At 45.4% G+C, this 19455-nt stretch overlaps 1 protein-coding gene across 1 annotated transcript in view; it reads right to left on the minus strand.

The window, feature by feature from the left end:
- POLE2 (DNA polymerase epsilon 2, accessory subunit) overlaps nt 1–19455 on the minus strand; it is a 126008-nt gene that overhangs the window by 19913 nt on the left and 86640 nt on the right. Inside the window, exon 16 of the mRNA XM_030214324.1 lies at nt 5853–5930. Within this exon, the coding sequence (XP_030070184.1) occupies nt 5853–5930 (78 nt within the window). The remainder of the gene's footprint in view (nt 1–5852; nt 5931–19455) is intronic.

A 19455-nucleotide genomic window follows, 5' to 3' on the forward strand; every position in this document is an offset into this window, starting at 1 on the left:
AAGACCTCACACTAACTTGTCCAAATCTTCTCCAAAGAGCATAGCTCCCTTAAGTGGCAGAGACCCACAACCATAGCCATATTTTTTGTCTGAAGTAGGCAACAAATCATAAAAGCCTCAGACAAAAAGGATGAACCCATGTCCAAGTCGGCTAACTCCTGACCCCCAGAAGAACCAACATCTACCGAATCATCCAGGAGCTTCTCAGCCCAACGAAAACATGCCCGAGCTACCAGACCCCCACAAACCGAGGCCTGCAGGGCTAGAGCCGACAAAACAAAACTACGCTTGAGAAAAGATCCCAACTTCCTATCCTGAGGATCACGGAGGGCCGTTCCTCCATCAACCGGGATAGCCGTAGCTATAATTACTGCCGTCACTACTGCATCTACTGTGGGAGCCTTAAAGGAATCCCTATCGTCCTGAGGGAGGGGATAAAGCCTCGCCATTGCCTTTGCCACCTTACACGGCAAATCCCATTCCTGACAAATCATCTCCCGGAGATCCTTGTTCATAGGGAAGGATCACGCCTGACGCTGAATGCCCTTCACCAACGGATCCTGGACAGTTTCCCCGAAAGCCACCTCAGGACCAAACTGAAGGGTGGACGACACCTGATCTATGAGTTCTGACAGCTCATCTCTATGGAAAATCCGCACTATTGAAGGATCCTCTCCAGGAATCCACCAATCCTGCTCCTGAGAGCCGTCAATTCCATCTGACTCCCCCAGATCACTAAGCACAGCTTCTGCAGTTACAGGAGAAAAACATTGCCTGTCCTCTGACCACTCTAACAGTGGTCTCTCAGCCAAGACGGAAATAGCCCCCTCTTCCAATTAGGGGGGGGGGGGGGTCCCGATCTCCAGGCCTGATACCGCGTCCAGACAAAATCTGGAGGAAAGCCCACCATTCCTGGACCGTCATTAGGCCCTTTTGTGCCAAAAACGGAGGCCGCAGGCCCAAAAACAGCTGGCTCCACGGGCCGCGTCAGACTCAAGATGGCGGCTGTTCCCGCCGAAACTGTTCCCGCTGACAGCGGCCCTGCCTACGCTCCCGCTGACCCGGAGACTCCCGACACCATCGATCCCTCCGCGGTCAAGTCGGGGGGTGCCGCAGCCACCTTTATAGGTGCACCGCAAAGCTACACTGAGCACCCGGCGCCTCTACCCCTCGCCACGAGCACGCGCGACATCGGAGGAGCTGGGCCGCCATAAACCACGAGGGAAGGGAAAAGCTGTTCCGCAAACGCGCCAAACCAAAAACTCCCTCACACTGCAAAAGCACTGAAGAAAGCGCTGCTCTCTCGTTCCAGCAAGGAATCGAAACCCCTGTTCGGTCCGCTGAAAATAAAGAAATAAATGCCCTTAAAGGCACAGTACTCCAACTCTGGCAGCTGGAAATTGTAAGGCACTCAAGGCTACAATACTGAGAAAGCAGCCGAGGCACAAAGCTGCCAAGCAAAACGAAATAGAATAACTGACCTTAAAGGCACAGTACTCTAATTCTGGCATCTGGAAATTGTAAGGCACTCAAGGCTACAATACTGAGAAAGCAGCCGAGGCACAAAGCTGGCAAGCAAAATGAAATAGAATAACTGACCTTAAAGGCACAGTACTCTAATTCTGGCATCTGGAAATTGTAAGGCACTCAAGGCTACAATACTGAGAAAGCAGCCGAGGCACAAAGCTGCCAAGCAAACAGAAATAGAGAGCAGCACAGGGGGAGGGACCCAAACATAGGTGTAACACCCCAGGGGGAAAAACTGGGCCCCACCAGACCCAGGGCCCCAAAGCACTTTTTTTTTTTACACACACGTACAGGGTACTGCAACAGAATAAAGTTTGGAAGGAAAAAATCCTACGACCCAATGACAAACTACCTCACCAGATTATTGGAGACTGCACAGGCTGTCAACTGCTACCTCTGCTGAGACTGAGAAAATACAGGCTAGTGGAGGTTCTGCACAGGTTATATATACAGGCTTCAAAAGCTTAGTGTTTTCTCAGTCTCCCTCTGCTGGTAGGAGGACATAACCCACACGTCTTGACCGGTCTGGAGGGTCGCTGAGGAATTTCCAATTGAGAGTCTGAATTAACAGTCAAAGCACAATAACTCTCACAAAAACCAGGACTTTGAAAATAGTTGTTAGCCTTAACAAACTCACTCTCTTCAAATCAAACATATAAATGAGACGTGACCGACTCACCTGCAAATGCGCAGTAGAGTCCGAACGTTGAAAGAGCAACAGTCTAGAGGCGGGGCGACTCCGCCCCGACCACCCGTCGAGTTCCACTCTCCCTCCCTCAGAATTGTAACGTCATCAAAATTACGTCGTCGGGGTTAAGGCGGCAGGCAGTGGCAGTGAAAAGCGTGCGAGCTGTTGGATGCGTGTTTTAGGCGGGACTAGGGTGGGCTTACGATTTGGACGTTTTTCTGCGATAATGGAACACTAAAAAAATACCCAGGACAAAAAAATAGAACACTTTTGGTCAGACCTGTTTCAATAATGACTATATGCCAAAAAGGTGCCAAAATTGACTAAAGGACCAATGGAGAGATAAAGGCATGACCCCCTTTTAATCCCCCAGTGGTCACTGACCCCCTCCCACCCCTAAGAGATGAAAATGGCAGTATATACCAGGCTCTAGACAGCTGCAGATAAAACAGCCATTCCTCTTAGAGCAGCACCACAGTCCACATAAGTATATCTTATTAGTTCACCTTCAGGCTTATTTTCGAAAGAGAAAGACGCCCATATTTCGACCCAAATTGGGAGATGGTCGCCCTTCTCTCATGGGTGCCCAAATCGGTATAATCGAAAGCCAAGTTTTGGGCGCCTCCAACTGAAGTCTGTCGTGGGAACGACCAAAGTTGATGGGGGCGTGTCGGAGGTGTGGTGAAGGCGGGACTGGGGCGTGTTTATCGGCCAAGGAGAGATGGGCGCCCTCGGCCGATAATGGAAAAAAGGACGGCAGTAGCGAAAATTTGGGCCCCTTTTTTTCACGAACAAGTCCCCCAAAAGTGCCCCAACTGCCCAGGTGACCACCGGAGGGAATCGGGTATGACCTCCCCTGACTCCCCCAGTGGTCACTAACCCCTTCCCACCACACAAAAAAAAAGAACTTTAAAAACTTTTTTTTGCCAGCCTGTATGCCAGCCTGAAATTTCATACCCAGCTCCATGACAGCAGTATGCAGGTCCCTGGAGCAGTTGTTAGTGGGTGCAGTGGACTTCAGGCAGGTGGACCCAGGCCCATCCCCCCACTTGTTACACTTGTGGTGGTAAATGGGAGCCCTCCAACCCCCCCCCACAAACCCACTGTACCCACATGTAGGTGCCCCCCTTTACCCCTTAGGGCTATGGTAGTGTTGTACAGTTGTGGGTAGTGGGTTTGGGGGGGATTTGGGGGGCTCAGCACCCAAGGTAAGGGAGGTATGCACCTGGAAGCAATTTTTGAAGTCCACTGCAGTGCCCCCTAAGGTGCCCGGTTGGTGTCCTGGCATGTGAGGGGGACCAGTGCACTACGAATCCTGGCCCCTCTCACGACCAAATGCCTTGGAGTTGTTCGTTTTTGAGCTGGGCGGCTTCGGTTTCCATTATCGCTGAAAACTGTTACCGCCCATCTCAAATCCGCCCAAATCCGATGCATTTGCCCGGCACCAACCGTATTATCGAAACAAAAGATGGACGCCCATCTTTTTCGAAAATATGGTCTGTCCCGCCCCTTCGTGGACCCGTCCTCGGAGATAGTTGCCCATGGAGATGGGCGTCCGATCATACCCCTCCTTGTGTATTCTTATTTCATTTTCTTTAAGTTGGTTCTATTATCACTCCTTGTCCACTAAGGTCTATCCACACTATATGTAATTGAATACATCATTTTTATCATTTTTTTTAAACCCTTTATGTTTTTCATATGTTCATGTGACTGTAGTTATTAGTTTTTATTGTAATTTTTTGACTCCTGAGTCAGGCACTTTTGCCAAAACATGGTGCCGTGTCAAGTTCAACACGAATATAGAATAAAGAGCACATTTCCTCAATACGTCTCCTTGGCTTTTTGGAAGAAGTCTTATTGATCACGCTACTCTCCCCTGTTTTAGTGATATTATTAAGTTGGACATTATGGGGCTCATGTTCAAAAGAGAAAAATGTCCGAAAAGTGTCAAAGCAGCATTTGGATGTTTTTCTTCTCAAAATATCCAAATTGGTATTTTCAAAACCAGTTTTGCAGATGTTTACCTACCTACATTGTATGCAAATTTTTCTCATCCATATTCATTGTGGATATCCTAAAAATTGACTGGCTAGATGTGTCCCGAGGACTGGGTTGAGAACCCCTGCACTAGAGCATCGGAATGGATCAATGATGGCTTAGAATTCTTATCTTGCTACTTGGCTAGCAGTGAGAATAAGCTGCAGCCTGTATGGCAAAAAAAGTTTATCAATTATGACTTTTGCTCTGAGATCCGCCCCTTTTATTAATAATTTGAGGACAGTGAGTTTTGGTTAAAGCTAATAACTATTTTAATGTTTAATAAGTATTTATTGAGGCAAAGGCTATATCATATTTCTCTACATGGAATTATTTTTTCTTGTTGATTTCTAAATTTCATTTAAAAAAAAAAGAATGAAAAGGTAGGAAACACATTCATTAAAAAGACTCAAGGAACGTATCTGGACCCCATCATTGAGAGGAACAAGAGGCATTTACCATATGTGTACTTTGGACAGTTCTCTTTTTATCTTTATGAAAGGAGACATGCTTACACTAAAATTTGGATTGCTGTACATAACTGAGTATCCAGGTCTATGGATAAAGCGCTGGTGGTCCAGTGGGGGAAGGCTAGAACCACCCCCCCATGAAGTTTACCCTAGTGGCCTATCTGTGGCCCCCCAACCCCATCATATCTGTGAGAAGGGAAGGAATCCTACTCCCTCCTGCTGGGCACATCATCAAAATGGCGGCATCCTGCCCTGCCTGGTACATCTTGGGATGCACTAGGCGGGGCCTAACTCCCTATGGTAGTTAGGCCCTACCCAGTGCATCCTAGAATGCATTGGCCAAGGGTGCTGCCATTTTGATGACACGCCCAGCAGGAAGGAGTAGGACTCCTTCCTTCTTCCATCTTGCAGGTATGATGGGGTTGGGGGGGGGGCACTGCTAGGCCACAAGGGTAGACTTTGTGGGGGGGGGGAGGGGGCTTGGCCCGGCCCTCACTGGACCACCAGTGCTTTATCCATTTGGGGGAGGGCTGGGCCAGGCCAGGTTTTTTTTTTGTTTAATAGGGAAGGTGTTGGGGTAAGCACTGCAACAATCCTCCCCCTTAACTCCCTAATGCTCAACACTATGAGTGCACCTATATTTGCATCTCATTAGCGTTGAGCATTAAGGAGTTGTTCCGACGCGCTCTTCTGGTTGTATTTCTCCGGCATTGTTCAGTACAGCGCTGGAGTTTTGAGCATCGGGCCCTCAGTCCGTAGGCATTCCTGTCTCCTATTGTTACAGCCAAGAAAAATAAGGATTCTTATTGCCATCTGCTCTGCATAGCTCAAACTCACTGAGAACTGTGCAGTACAGGTAATCCCAAGCTGGTCCCACAGTATCATCTCAAGCTCTCCAGTAAAAGGGTAAATACTGGAGAGCATAAGATCACAGGCACCATAGTGCAAATCCTAACAGTGACATCATGCTCATGATTTGTCGGGCCCTGCTTTAAGGAGGGAAAATTAAGTTACATAGGAAAGGAGACCAAGGGATAGAACACAAGAAGAAACTAAACAAAAAAACAGACAAGTTCTCTCCAATAATATAGCTGATTTTGCCATTTTAATAGAATCCTACACCATACCTGCAAGGATTCGTTGTGAACATGGAGAAAGGAACACGCTGCCGGAATTCCTCAGTGATGTTCTCAGCTAGAGGTGGCCTACAAAATAGATTAGAAATCCATGAACTGATTAGAAATCCATGAACTGTTCCCAACTCAAGCAGTGCATGTGCACTAAAGTAAGGCAGACTTTCAAAACCATGGCTGGCCAAAACTTACTTCCTGAAGCTGTATGGTACTTACATGGGCGTAGTTTGACAGTTTCATTTTTTTTTTGGGGGGGGGGGGGGCGCATCTCTCTCCCGCTGCCGTCCCCCTCTGGAGTCTTCCAGTGGCACACGGTATCACCCTCCCCCGCCTTTCAATCCCCCAAGCCGAATGAATCATGCACGCTGCTTTAGACCTGCCCCTGAGGTCCTTCTCTCTCCTACAGCTTCTCGCCTGCACTGGAACAGACAGTTGAAGGAGAAAGAAAGGCTTCTAGGGGCAGGTCTAAAGCAGTGTGTGTGCTGCTTTCTCGCAGAGGCTGCTGGCGGCTCGTAGATTGGAGGATGGCGTGGCAGCTCATCTGGGGGGCACTGCCCCCCTCGCCCCCCAAAAAACTACACCCATGGGTACTTATAGCTCCTGAATCTACCCACTGAAATCAGAGTTGCAGGTCCCATGACGAATCAGGATGGGGCTGTCATAAATCCAAGACTGGCTCAAAATTTCTCTCCTAAAACCGGGCAATTTGTCAGCTCTGATAAGGGAATATGGCAGACAAAGTCTAATCAGACATACCTTACAATCACATCTACCCTGTGGCTCAATACCACTTCTATGGATTTAAATGACTAGAAACTGAAAACAAAAATAAATCAAACAAAATTTTTATTCTAGTGATATCAAGGAATATAGACCATAATTTTATACTATTTAAAACAAGGAATATAAACGACAATTTTATACTATTTAAAAACACTAAAAGCAAGTAGCCCTAATGAAAAGAAATTAAGGCATCACAAACCACCCCCTGATTCTCACATGAGATATTGTGAGCACAGCAGCTCTTTCACCAGAGAGACAATGAAAGAAGACTGCTTTCTCAAAAGACAAGGCAAAAATTAGATTGCTATTGGATAATTATCAGCCTCTAGTTGTTGGAAAAGCTAAGGTTATTTTGCGGGTAAGATTTCATGATCCTTAAATCACCCTAGAAAGTTATTTCATACTATAAAAGCTTGACATGTTCCAAAAAGATAGAAATGGCTATTGCCTCAGTGTAGAAACATAGAAACATGACGGCAGATATAGGCCAAATGGCCCATCCAGTCTGCCCATCCTCTGTAACCTCTAACTCTTCCTTTTCCTAAGGGATCCCATGTGCTTACGCCTTCTTAATTTCTGACACAGTCCTCGACTCCACGACCTCCACTGGGAGGCCATTCCATGCTTCCACCACCCTTTCCATGAAATAATACTTTCTTAGATTCCTCCTAAGAACTATTCCCTCTTAACTTCATTGTATGCCCCCTTGTTCCAGAGTTTTCCTTCAGTTGAAAAAGGTTCACTTCCTGTACATTAATGCCCTTGAGATATTTAAACATATCTCATCTCTCCCTCCTCTCTTCCAGCGTATACATGTTGGGTTCATAAGCCTGTCCCTATATTTTTTGTGTTCAAAAACACTTACTAATTTTATAGCTGCCCTCTGGACTGACTCCATCCTGTTCATATCTTTCAGTAGGTGCAGTCTCCAGAACTATACACAGTACTCTAAATGGGGCCTTCACCAGAGACTTATATAAGGGAACTATCGCCTCCTTTTTCCTGCTGGTCATCACTTTCTTTATGCTTTTTCTACCTGTTTGGAAGCTTTAAGGTCATCAGACACAATTACTCCCAAGTCCAGCTCTTCCATTGTACACAGAAGCATTTCATCCCCATATATTGTACCGGTTCCCTCGGATTCTTGTGACCCAAGTGCATGACCCTGCATTTTTTTAGCATTAAATCTTAGTTGCCAAATATTAGACCATTCCTCCAGCTTTGCTAGGTCCTTCATGTCATTCACACCCTCCAGGGTGTCCACCCTGTTTCAGAGTTTGGTATCATCCACAAAGAGACACACCTTTCCAGACAGCCCTTCCGCAATATTGCTCACAAAGACGTTAACATGAGCCGGCCCAAGGACCGATCCCTGCAGTATTCCCACATCCCTTTCTTCAGAGCAAGCTCCATTTACCACTACCCTCTGTTCCATTCAACCAATTTTTAACCCAATCAGTTACTCTAGGTCCCATACCGAGGGCAATTTATTTATCAGTTGCCTGTGTGGAACCTATACTGTGAGGATCTAGCTAGAGACTCTCTCTCAAAGATGGACATTAATTGTGAGGTATCTCAATGAGCACAAATGCTGATGATGGACAATGACAAGCTGCCGGTGTTGTGGTATACTTTAACTGTTGATCGTAATTAGGCAGTTGAGATTTTGGCATGGATGGTAAATAGCACCTGTATTTAATCAATGTCCAGGAGTTTTTTTTTAACAAATTATTGAGTTTTTAATAAAGGTAGTAAATGCCTCAACTTTCACAAGGGATTTGTCATGTAACGCCTAGCAACCACCTGGGACTAACCCTGCGGCCCACCTAGAGGGTCTGTCCCAACACTACTCGGGCCTACTACCACCTGTGCACATGCTGTACTCTGGCATACCCTTCCTCCCACCTGCTGGGTTATGCATGCTTCTGGGTGAGTCTCCCACCCGCAACTTAACTCTCCATTGGTTTCTAAGGACACTGGGGCCACACTTCCAGGGGTCCCACAGTTCCTAGAAAGCACCCACAGACCCCAAACACACATCACCAGGATCCTTAATCAGTCCAGAACAAACCAATTAATTGATTTATTATCATAACAATTTAGAACAGTGAACGGATGAACAGGGTGTAATTAGCAGACAATAACAGGTAAATTAACCATGAATCAATATTAAACTAACTAAACACTCATTCACTACCGAAGAAGTACCTGGGGAGATCAGGAAAATTAACTGAGTGGCCTAGTGGTTAGAGCACCGGCCTTGCAATCCAGAGGTGGCCAGTTCAAATCCCGCTGCTGCTCCTTGTGATCTTGGGCAAGTCACTTAACTCTCCATTGCCTCAGGTACAAACTTAGATTGTGAGCCCTCCTGAGACAGAGAAATATCAAGAGTACCTGAATGTAACTCACCTTGAGCTACTACTGAAAAAGGTGTGAGCAAAATCCAAATAAATAAACTGCTCACAGTCTTTGAACAGAGTCTCAGTATAGAGGTCTGCACCTTCCACATTCCCACTCCATGACACAAGATTTCCAGCAGATTCAAATCTGGGCCCAGAGCATAAACACTAAGGGGCTTCTTACCAACAGCAGTGCAGATGACTTTTCCTCATCTTAGGAAGGAAGAAGAAACTGTTACTTCTGTAACAACTTTACAAAGGACAGACACCATCTGCTGGCCAAACAAGGGAAATGCACATCATAAAAAATAGCTATACAATTTACAAGCAGGAAAACCCCCTGTTTTGCCACAGGATTCTACCCTTCTCACTCAAGCTGGTGTTTTTGCCGTTCTAAAGAAAGCAAACTTGGATCCCAACTTACCAGGGAACTATCGCTCTAAATCCACTTACCGCTGCCTGCACTATTAATTAAATAAACAGTGCTAAGTTAGCCGTATTGATGATAAGTACATAAGTATTGCCATACTGGGAAAGACCAAAGGTCCATCGAGCCCAGCATCCTGTTTCCAACAGTGGCCAATCCAGGTCACAAATACCTGGCAAGATCCCAAAAATGTACAAAACATTTTATACTGCTTATCCCAGAAATAGTGGATTTTCCCCAGTCCATTTAATAAGTCTATGGACTTTTCCTTTAGGAAGCCATCCAAACCTTTTTAAAACTCTGTTAAGCTAACCGCCTTTACCACATTCTCTGGCAACGAATTCCAGAGTCCAACTACACATTGAGTGAAGAAATATTTTCCCGATTTGTTTTAAATGTACTACATTGTAGCTTCATCGCATGCCCCCTAGTACTAGTATTTTTGGAAAGCGTGAACAGACGCTTCACATCCACCCGTTCAACTCCACTCATTATTTTATAGACCTCTATCATATCTCCCCCTCAGCCACCTTTTCTCCAAGCTGAAGAGCCCTAGCCACTTTAGCCTTTCCTCATAGGAAAGTCGTCTCATCCCCTTTATCATTTTTGTCGCCCTTCTCTGCACCTTTTCTAATTCCACTATATCTTCTTTGAGACGCGGCAACCAGAATTGAACACAATATTCGAGGTGCGGTCGCACCATGGAACGATACAAAGGCATTATAACATCCTCATTTTTGTTTTCCATTCTTTTCCTAATAATACCTACCTAACATTCTATTTGCTTTCTTAGCCGCAGCAGCACACTGAGCAGAAGGTTTCAACGTATCATCGACGACACCTAGATCCCTTTCTTGGTCCGTGACTCCTAACGTGGAACCTTGCATGACGTAGCTATAATTTGGTTCCTCTTTCCCACATGCATCACTTTGCACTTGCTCACATTAAATTTCATCTGTCATTTAGACGCCCAGTCTCCCAGTCTCGTAAGGTCCTCTTGTAATTTTTCACAATCCTCCCTCTTAAGTAGAGGAGTGTGGTAGCCGTGTTAGTCCACTCTTAAGGTTATCAATAGAAATCAAACAAAATAAAACATGGAAAAGAAAATAAGATGATACCTTTTTTATTGGACATAACTTAATACATTTCTTGATTAGCTTTCGAAGGTTGCCCTTCTTCGTCAGATCGGAAATAAGCAAATGTGCTAGCTGACAGTGTATATAAGTGAAAACATTCAAGCATTACTATGACAGTCTGACAGGGTGGGAGGATGGGGGTGGGTTGGAGGTATGCATGGGGACATCAAAGCATATCATTGATATTCTAACAGGATGGGTGTGGATAGGTGAGGGGTGGGGTGATCAACAGAGACATACAGCTTTATGGCTTATAATGGGCTAGGAACCCCAGGTCCTTGTTAAGTCCTTTCTGTTGGGTGTTAAAATATTCAATCATTCTGACTTCAAAGGTCTTACGTTCTTGTATGGTTAAAGCCAGATGCTTAAGACAAGATTCAATTTACATAGACATCACATGAACAATAAAGCCAATAGGGGCCCCACCCCGGTGGCTGTAGCACTTCACAGAACCAGGACACTGTACCAGTGATTTCACAGTGAGAATACTGAAAGGTAACTTTAAAACCATACAAGAACGTAAGACCTTTGAAGTCAGAATGATTGAATATTTAACACCCAACAGAAAGGACTTAACAAGGACCTGGGGTTCCTAGCCCATTATAAACCATAAAGCTGTATGTCTCTGTTGATCACCCCACCCCTCACCTATCCACACCCATCCTGTTAGAATATCAATGATATGCTTTGATGTCCCCATGCATACCTCTGACCCACCCCCATCCTCCCACCCTGTCAGACTGTCATAGTAATGCTTGAATGTTTTCACTTATATACACTGTCAGCTAGCACATTTGCTTATTTCCGATCTGACAAAGAAGGGCAACCTTCGAAAGCTAATCAAGAAATGTATTAAGTTATGTCCAATAAAAAAGGTATCATCTTATTTTCTTTTCCATGTTTTATTTTGTTTGATTTCTATTGATCACAATCCTCCCGCAATTTAACGACTTTGAATAACTTTGTGTCATCAGCAAATTTAATTACCTCACTAGTTACTCCCATCGCTAAGTCATTTATAAATATGTTAAAAAGCAGCGGTCCGAGCACAGACCCCTGGGGAACCCCACTAACTACCCTTCTCCATTGAGAATACTGTCCATTTAACCCTACTCTCTGTTTTCTATCTTTTAACCAGTTTTTAATCCACAATAGAACACTACCTCCTATCCCGACTCTCCAATTTCCTCTGGAGTCTTTCATGAGGTACTTTGTCAAACGCCTTCTGAAAATCCAGATACACAATATCAACCGGCTCACCTTTGTCCACATGTTTGTTCACCCCTTCAAAGAAATGTAATAGATTTGGGTTTGGGGCCAGATTCGGTACTCAAGGAAAACTATTGTGATAGCATTTCTAGATGTACCCACAGCCTTTAACACTACAGATTATACCATCCTGATTGGTACTGGGTACAATCAAGTGGTTCCAGTCATATCTATTTTTTCATTAGATGTAGCAAGTGTATCTAGGAGATGATGCATCCTGATGACATACAATGCTGTTTTTGCTGGGAGTGATAGGACTAGATATTGCTCTAAAGTCCCTGACTGAATGTAATAAAGTTGTCTCAGTATGGCTTAACACTAACAACTTGCATCTAATTTTTTTTTAATTTCTCTTAATTGAACAAATAAACTACAGTACAACAAACAAACGATAGCAACCTGAAAAACAGTCCATCAATACTTTTCGCTCTAATTAGGACATGTGCAAATTTTATACCCTCCCCCCCACTTCTAAGGACAATGTCAAACATGGAACCAACGGGGCAGACTACAGTTAATAGGTCTATACAGCCAAGAAGATATAATTTATTTCTCAAATGCCAATAGGATAGCGGGTCTGCTCCCACCCAGTACTGCATAATAGATTTTTTTGCTACTGTGTAAACTTTCACCAAAAGTAATCTTTCTCCTTTATTCAATGAATCACATTCTACAGTTTTCCCAAATAACAAACCAAGCTGTGACAATTTAAGACTTTTCTCCATCAAGAAAGACAAGTATCAGATAATCTGGACCAGAAACTTTGTAGCTTAATGCAACTCTATAATGCATGGGCTACTGTGCAATCCATGGATCCACATTTGGGGCAATTAGGTGATACAGCTGCCCCTACTCTATAAGCTTGTCAGAATGTGAAAATGACACACTCACATGCTGGCGCAACAAGAGACAGGGTGTCTGACCAAGCAGCTGTATAAACTCTTTGGGGTTCTTTATCAAGCTGTGGGAACAAAGGCCCTGCACTAGCGACAGGGGCTGTTTTTCCCGCACCCCAGGGTCCTTTTTATCACAGCAGGTAAAAAGACCCCAGGCACACATGGCCATGCGGTAAGAGAACTCTTACCGCATGGCCATGCGACGGGGAGCCTTTACAAGGGCTCCTGTGTTAACCGGGCAGCGCGTAGTAATACCTAATTACTGCCGGGTTATCGCCGCGCAAGCCATTTCCTCTGGAAACGGCGCGCACTCGGGGTGGGACTACCACTAGTGGCCACATTGGGCTGGTGGTAGTCCCAAAAGAGCAAGCTGTAAGCCCGTGTTGGATTTACTGCCACTGTAAAAGGGCCCCTCAATTTGTTATCCTAATACCCATTTCTACGGTCCAGAATCTAAGTGTCTCTATGTAGTTTTTCATTAAGACTACGTTACATAGCTGCTTATGTAGTATCGAAATGGATTGAGCTTGTGGTGCCGCAACTTGGAAGAATTCAGTGAGATGCATGTATACAGCTTTAGTGAGGTATCTTCCTGCAGTGATGTCATATAGTGTGCTGTGTGGAAAAATGGCATTCCAGTCCCGTCCCGTCCCCCCCCAAGGAAAGTTGGTAACAGCAATGAGCCAATTTACTTAAATAATAGGCCACCCAGAGGTTAGGGTGACACTTCTTCCTGTAGTAATGCAATAGTTGTCCAGCATCGAGCTATTTCCCTTCATAGGACAGCAAAAGCATCTAAAAATGCTGAGTAGGTAGGTCTACCAGTTTCCATTGTAATAACCACAGCTTAGGATCAGAAGCCACTGTAACGTGCAACATTGAAGAACAGATGTGTACAATAAATCAAGAAACTCTGGACTCTAGGACAGGTCTACCATGAGATAATAAGTGCCAAAGCCTCCACACCCTCTCCAACAATTTGCAGACTGTTTAATTGAGACAAGAGAGGCACAAACAGGATACACAACAGTGATATACTGCCTTGACTCCCTGCTCCACAAGGTTAGATGATATAGATACTCAGTTTATATTTTCATGAATATTCTGCCATTCCTTTTCCCCAGTTGAGAATCCTAAAACCCGCTCCCAACATATACTTAAGATGATTTATGCTCCCTAGTCAGCAATATATCATACAATTTAGAGATTAGCTTTTTCTGAGTGGAACCTATAAGTAATACCTCCTCAAAAGGGAGCATCTTGTGAGTCAAATACTCCTGAATGGAGGAAAAGATGCTGGACCTGAAGATATACAAAAAGGTCTGTGGCTAGGAGTGCATATTCCTCTCTCAATTGCTAGGAGGGTAGCATTACCCCTTCAGAGTATAAGTCTCCAACTCGCAATATGCCCTTCCGCCACCCCTCTAACAATCAGGGCCGCCGAGAGGGGGGGACAGGGGGGTCAAAAGTCCTGAGGCCCTGGCCTCCAGCAGGGCCCGGCGCCGCCACCGCCTGGCCCGCCCTCCGTCACTCCCGGAACTAACCTTAAGCCTCCTTTCACTTCGCAGCAAGCAGCAGCAGGTCAGGCCACTCCTTCCTTCCATGTTCCGCCCTTGCCTGACGTAACGTCCGCGAGGGCGGGGCACGGAAGGAAGGAGGAGAGGTCTGCCCTGCCGCTGCTTGCTGCGAAGTGAAAGGAGGCTTAAGGTTAGTTCCAAGGGCTCGGCCCGATAGCGGGTGGAGGGGGGCCCGGCGACCTCGGGTGGGTGGGCGGCAGGGGGTCCGGCGATCTCGGGTGGGCGGTAACTTCGGGTGGGGGGGGCCTGGGGGCGGCCTTGTCCCGGGCCCGGCTCCGGCTCTCGGCGGCCCTGCTAACAATCTAGCATCTCATTCAGGTGCAAAAGACAAAAGGATAATCAGTGAGGAGATTATAGAGAGATGCTTATTCCCCAGCATTAGTTTCCTAACTCTTGCGCACAAGGAAATTAAGTGTTGCAAAAATAGGGAAAAGTTCAAAAAGTGAGTTTGTATTCCCCTGGGGCCCCAAATCAAGTTAGTTCATTGATAAGAGGATTACATGTTACTTTCTATCCTTACCCACACTTTTGGGTGGGGGTCATACCCGTCCAAGATCGCTCAAAGTCGTGATGCCCTGCAATAACTCTCAAAATCAAGAACCTCTAACCCACCCTTAATGTGACAGCGTTGTAATACATATCTAGTGACCCAAGGTGGTCTCCATTTCCAAATGTGTGAGAACATTTTCCTCAAACTAAGAAAGGGTTGCCCTTGGAACTGCGACAGGTAGTGTCTGGCAAAGGTAGATAAAGTGGGGCAGCATCATTTTACATGTAGACATACAGCCTAACCAAGTGTGCTGTCATCTGGACCAGTAATCTAAGATCCTGGATAGCTCTGGTAATAATCTCCCAAAGTTCAGCCTGTATAAAGCAGTAAGATCTGCCAATATCCTCACTCCCAGATTTGAAATATGCCCTTTAGCCCACCCAAAAGGTAACTGAGTTTTTAGTTCTTCAACAACTGGTAAGGGAAGTGTGATATTTAACAATTCAGATTTCAAAGCATTAATTTTAAAGCCTGAAAGACTACCATATACCTGTAGCTCTGTCAATATACAGGGTAATGATTTCCAGGGTTCCCTGACAGTAAGAAGTATATCATCAGCAAATTCCTCACCTCCCACGCATACTCCTTTAATTTGCTGATGACGACTAATTGTTGCCACAAGGGGTTCAATCACTAAAGCAAAAATAAGAGAAAGGAGGGGGGGGGGTACATTGCCCCAACTGGGGCCCAAGAGTACCAGGAAGAGAGACTACATCTAGACATCCATTGGTGGCCTAAAGGTACCAGAAAGGCCCACAGCGACCGTGATATAATGCAGCAGATGGAAACTCCCATGATGATTTTCCTCCCAAAGAATAGAGAAAACAATGGCTGATTAATGGAAATGTGTATACCACCACAGGCAACAATGGCGGGACCGTGCTCAGAGTCACCCTTGACTCTGAGACATGAATAAGAGATCTGCACAGATCAAATTAGCAATAGAACCAAGCAAAAAAACCAGCTGGAGTCATGATGGCCATGCAGAAATGGAACCAATTCAAGCATGAAGGCACATAGGAGAACTCCGATGCAAGATGAGAAGGATGGGCTGAGGCCCAGGATAAGGTGAGGTTGCGCCTCAGGCTCGGAGCAAAGCAGAACCCTATAAACATAGGATGAGCTGAAATATGATGCCAGCTAGCGACATTCTGAAAAGAAAAGGCTGAGCTGTGCGGTACAGAACACCAGAGGCGCGCTCCCCAGTTAGAACAAATTCACCAACAAAGTGGGAAAGTCAAAGATGACAAGAACGAGACCAGGCCGAGAGTCAGATATGAAATAGCATCAAAGCTGTTGTGCATATTCAGAGATGGGTGCACTTCGACCTTCATGAATGACGCAATGCTCCTCATCCAGAGATGCAGCTGTGCCCAGATCCAGAGAAAGAGCTGCACCCCAGAGCCAGACAAGGAGCAATGCTCCAAAACGAGAGACAGAACTGAACTAGGCACCCAGAGACAGAGCTTTGGACAACTCCAAGGATGAAGCTATGAGGCATAACCAGAGGAAGAAGGTGATCAACTTCCTGCAATGAAACCTTCCCTCATGCTCAGAGGTGGAGTTGAAACCAGAAGGTAACTGAACAAAAAAGGTCCCATGGGACAGCAATAATATACAAAGGAGTGGGAACAGAGGAAGGCTTGATAAACTTCAGGAACAATACAATCAAAATTTATTACTTAAAATACATATATGATATATATATAAAATAACACACAATAACATAAGTATAATAAAAATCCAATAATGTGCATTAAAATTAATGTCAAAGCTCAAGACTCGACATGGCACCGTGCCTGCCTCAGGAGTCTTACAGTAAAATATCAAAAAAGCTGTTAGGTGGAAAAAGCAAGGAGGTCTTTAAAAAAAACCATGCATGCATGAAGTTAATGCACAAAAAGGTAAAAAAGCCTGACATGATGCTACATTGTACTTTTGGTATGATTGCCTTTGTTTTTTGACACTATTGTTTCCTTTTTGTGCATTAACTTCATACATACATGTTTTTTTTTTTTAAAAGACCTCCTTGCTTTTTCCGCCTAACAGCTTTTTTGATATTTTACTGTAAGACTCCGGAACGTTACATGCCGAAACACTGTGCCATGTAGAGTCTTGAGCTTTGACATTAATTTTAATGCACATTATTGGATTTTTTGTATACTTATGTTATTGTGTATCATTTTATATACATCATATATGTATTTCAAGTAATAAATTTTGATTGTATTGTTCCTGAGGTTTGTCTAGCCTTCCTCTGTTCCTACTCCTTTGTATATCAGAGGTGGAGTTGGGCATACATGCAGAGAAGGAGCCATGCCCTTAAATCGAGGAGGAAGCTGTGTCCCATAGACAGAGACACAGCCAATTATATCGGACAGATACGTAAGAAGCAGAGTTGAAGCCGTGCTCTGCACCCCAAGATAGCACTATGATCCATTTTCAGAGATGAAGCCATGCCCCACAGACCATGCCCGAGTCGGAGCCCAAGCTGGAGCCCAATCCGTGCCCCAGAGACAGCACCATGCTCTACATGCAGAGAAAGTGAGCTTCGCTAGACATACAGAGATGATACAGATATATTCAGAGATGGAGATGTACTCTACATGCAGAGATGGAGCGGTGGTCTCCATTCAGTGATGGAGTTGCATTCAACATGCAGAGACAGAATCTTGCCCACCAGGCAAAACTGGATCCGCACCCAACCGACATATATGGAGTTGAGTTCAATAGTCATAGATGAAGCTGTGCTCACCAGGCATAGAAGACTCAGCATATAAAGATGAAGCAACGCTCAACAGGCAGCGATGGAGCTGAGCCCATTAAGCAGAGATAGAACTGCACCCAGTCATCAGAAATGGAACCATGCTCCACAAAGGAGCTGCACCCACACAGGAAAAAGAAGGGGTTTGCTCCCTATTCAGATATGAAGCTGTTCCAATCTACAGAGAGGAAACAGGGAATGGCATCCTAACATGGAACCGAACTAGGACTGGGACCAGCGATGCATGAGTGGACCATGCTAGATATGGTGATGTGGCTACCAGGTGTAGCCAGAACCATGCTCCACAGCCAAATACCAAGCAGCTCAGCATGTGGAAAGGGGAGATCATGCTGTACAGACAATGATGGAGCTGCACTTCACATGTACCAACATAAGAAGCTCAACAGAAATGAAAGAGACGAATTCTGCCGATTCCATAGAGCCATGAGCTAGCCAACCAGTCGTAGCCGTGCATTGAACTGAAGCTGTCACTGTGAGGCTAAGGCCGACAATGGCCACAGGAACTGCCAGAGGCCGACACAGCTGAAGCTGCCAATAGCAAAGGAGTGCCTGTAGAAGCAAAAAGACACAACCATGCATGCTGCCTGCCCAGTGGTGATAGGGCACTTAAGACAGCAAGAACCTGACAGTGGGCAGTGAGGCCAGGCAGCCTGTGTAGCCCCAAACAAGAGGGTGGCCACGAAGAGGTCGGTGGAGTCACCACAAACTGTCTTCCATGATCATCAGCAAAAAACAGAAAGCTGCAACCTGCCAGGTGACCAGGGGGCATCCCACCTGGCACCTAACAAGCCACAAGGCTACAGTGGCCCGAAGGCCAACAGTGTAAGCACTAAATAATCTGAAGGGCAATCAACCATGCCAGAACAGCTCCAAGACGGCTAAAGGATGTGCACAAAGATTTTGAATTCTGCACACATAGGGCTGAATTCTATAGATGGCGCCCAAAGAAATCTGTGCGGAAGATATTTCTGCCTAGACGTATTCTGTGGTTGGCACTTGGATTTGGGCACGGTGTGTGGAGTGCGATTGGTTGATATCCTAATACCTAGGACTGCACGCCTCCATTTGCACTGGCGCAGGCGTGGTGTAGGTCCGGGCTCATGGATTTGGACACAGAGGGCCATGTTATATAACAACTTGCTTAAATTTTGGGATGCCCACGGTGTGCCCATTTCCCCGCCCATGGCTATGGTCCTTTTTGCCCTCACGCATTGAAATTTGGGCGTAGTGTATTGCAGAGTACACTTGGGGATTTGTGTTTGTGGAGTCTGATTATTGCCAATTAGTGCTCATTGTTGCTTGTTGAGTGCTGTTAACACTGATTGGCTTGTTAAGCCAAAAGCCTTGAAAACGACATTACGACCACCTAAACTTCCGGAAATCACTAAAAACCAACCTGTTTAAAAAGGCATACCCTACCAATCCAACTTAAATGCCTGATCTTTGCAACACAACCAAACTAAAGTACGTGATGGACACAACACAACTCTTCCATTCTCCGATTCCCTAATGTGGATGTGCCACATGAACTTGATCTTACTACAACACCACTTTGTATTTGTTCATACTGGAGCCTGCAAAGGCCTCTCCGGTACTATGTAAGCCACATTGAGCCTACAAATAGGTGGGAAAATGTGGGATACAAATGTAACAAATAAATAAACAAAGGTGCAGAGAGCCATGAGGTGGAAATGCCGCCATATGCTGAAGTCAAAGTCCACGAATGCAGTTGGGAGCTGAAAGCTGACAATGCTGCAAGGGACTGAAAAACAGGC

The sequence above is a fragment of the Microcaecilia unicolor genome, chromosome 9 (genome assembly GCF_901765095.1).
Source record: "Microcaecilia unicolor chromosome 9, aMicUni1.1, whole genome shotgun sequence".
Taxonomy (NCBI): domain Eukaryota; kingdom Metazoa; phylum Chordata; class Amphibia; order Gymnophiona; family Siphonopidae; genus Microcaecilia; species Microcaecilia unicolor.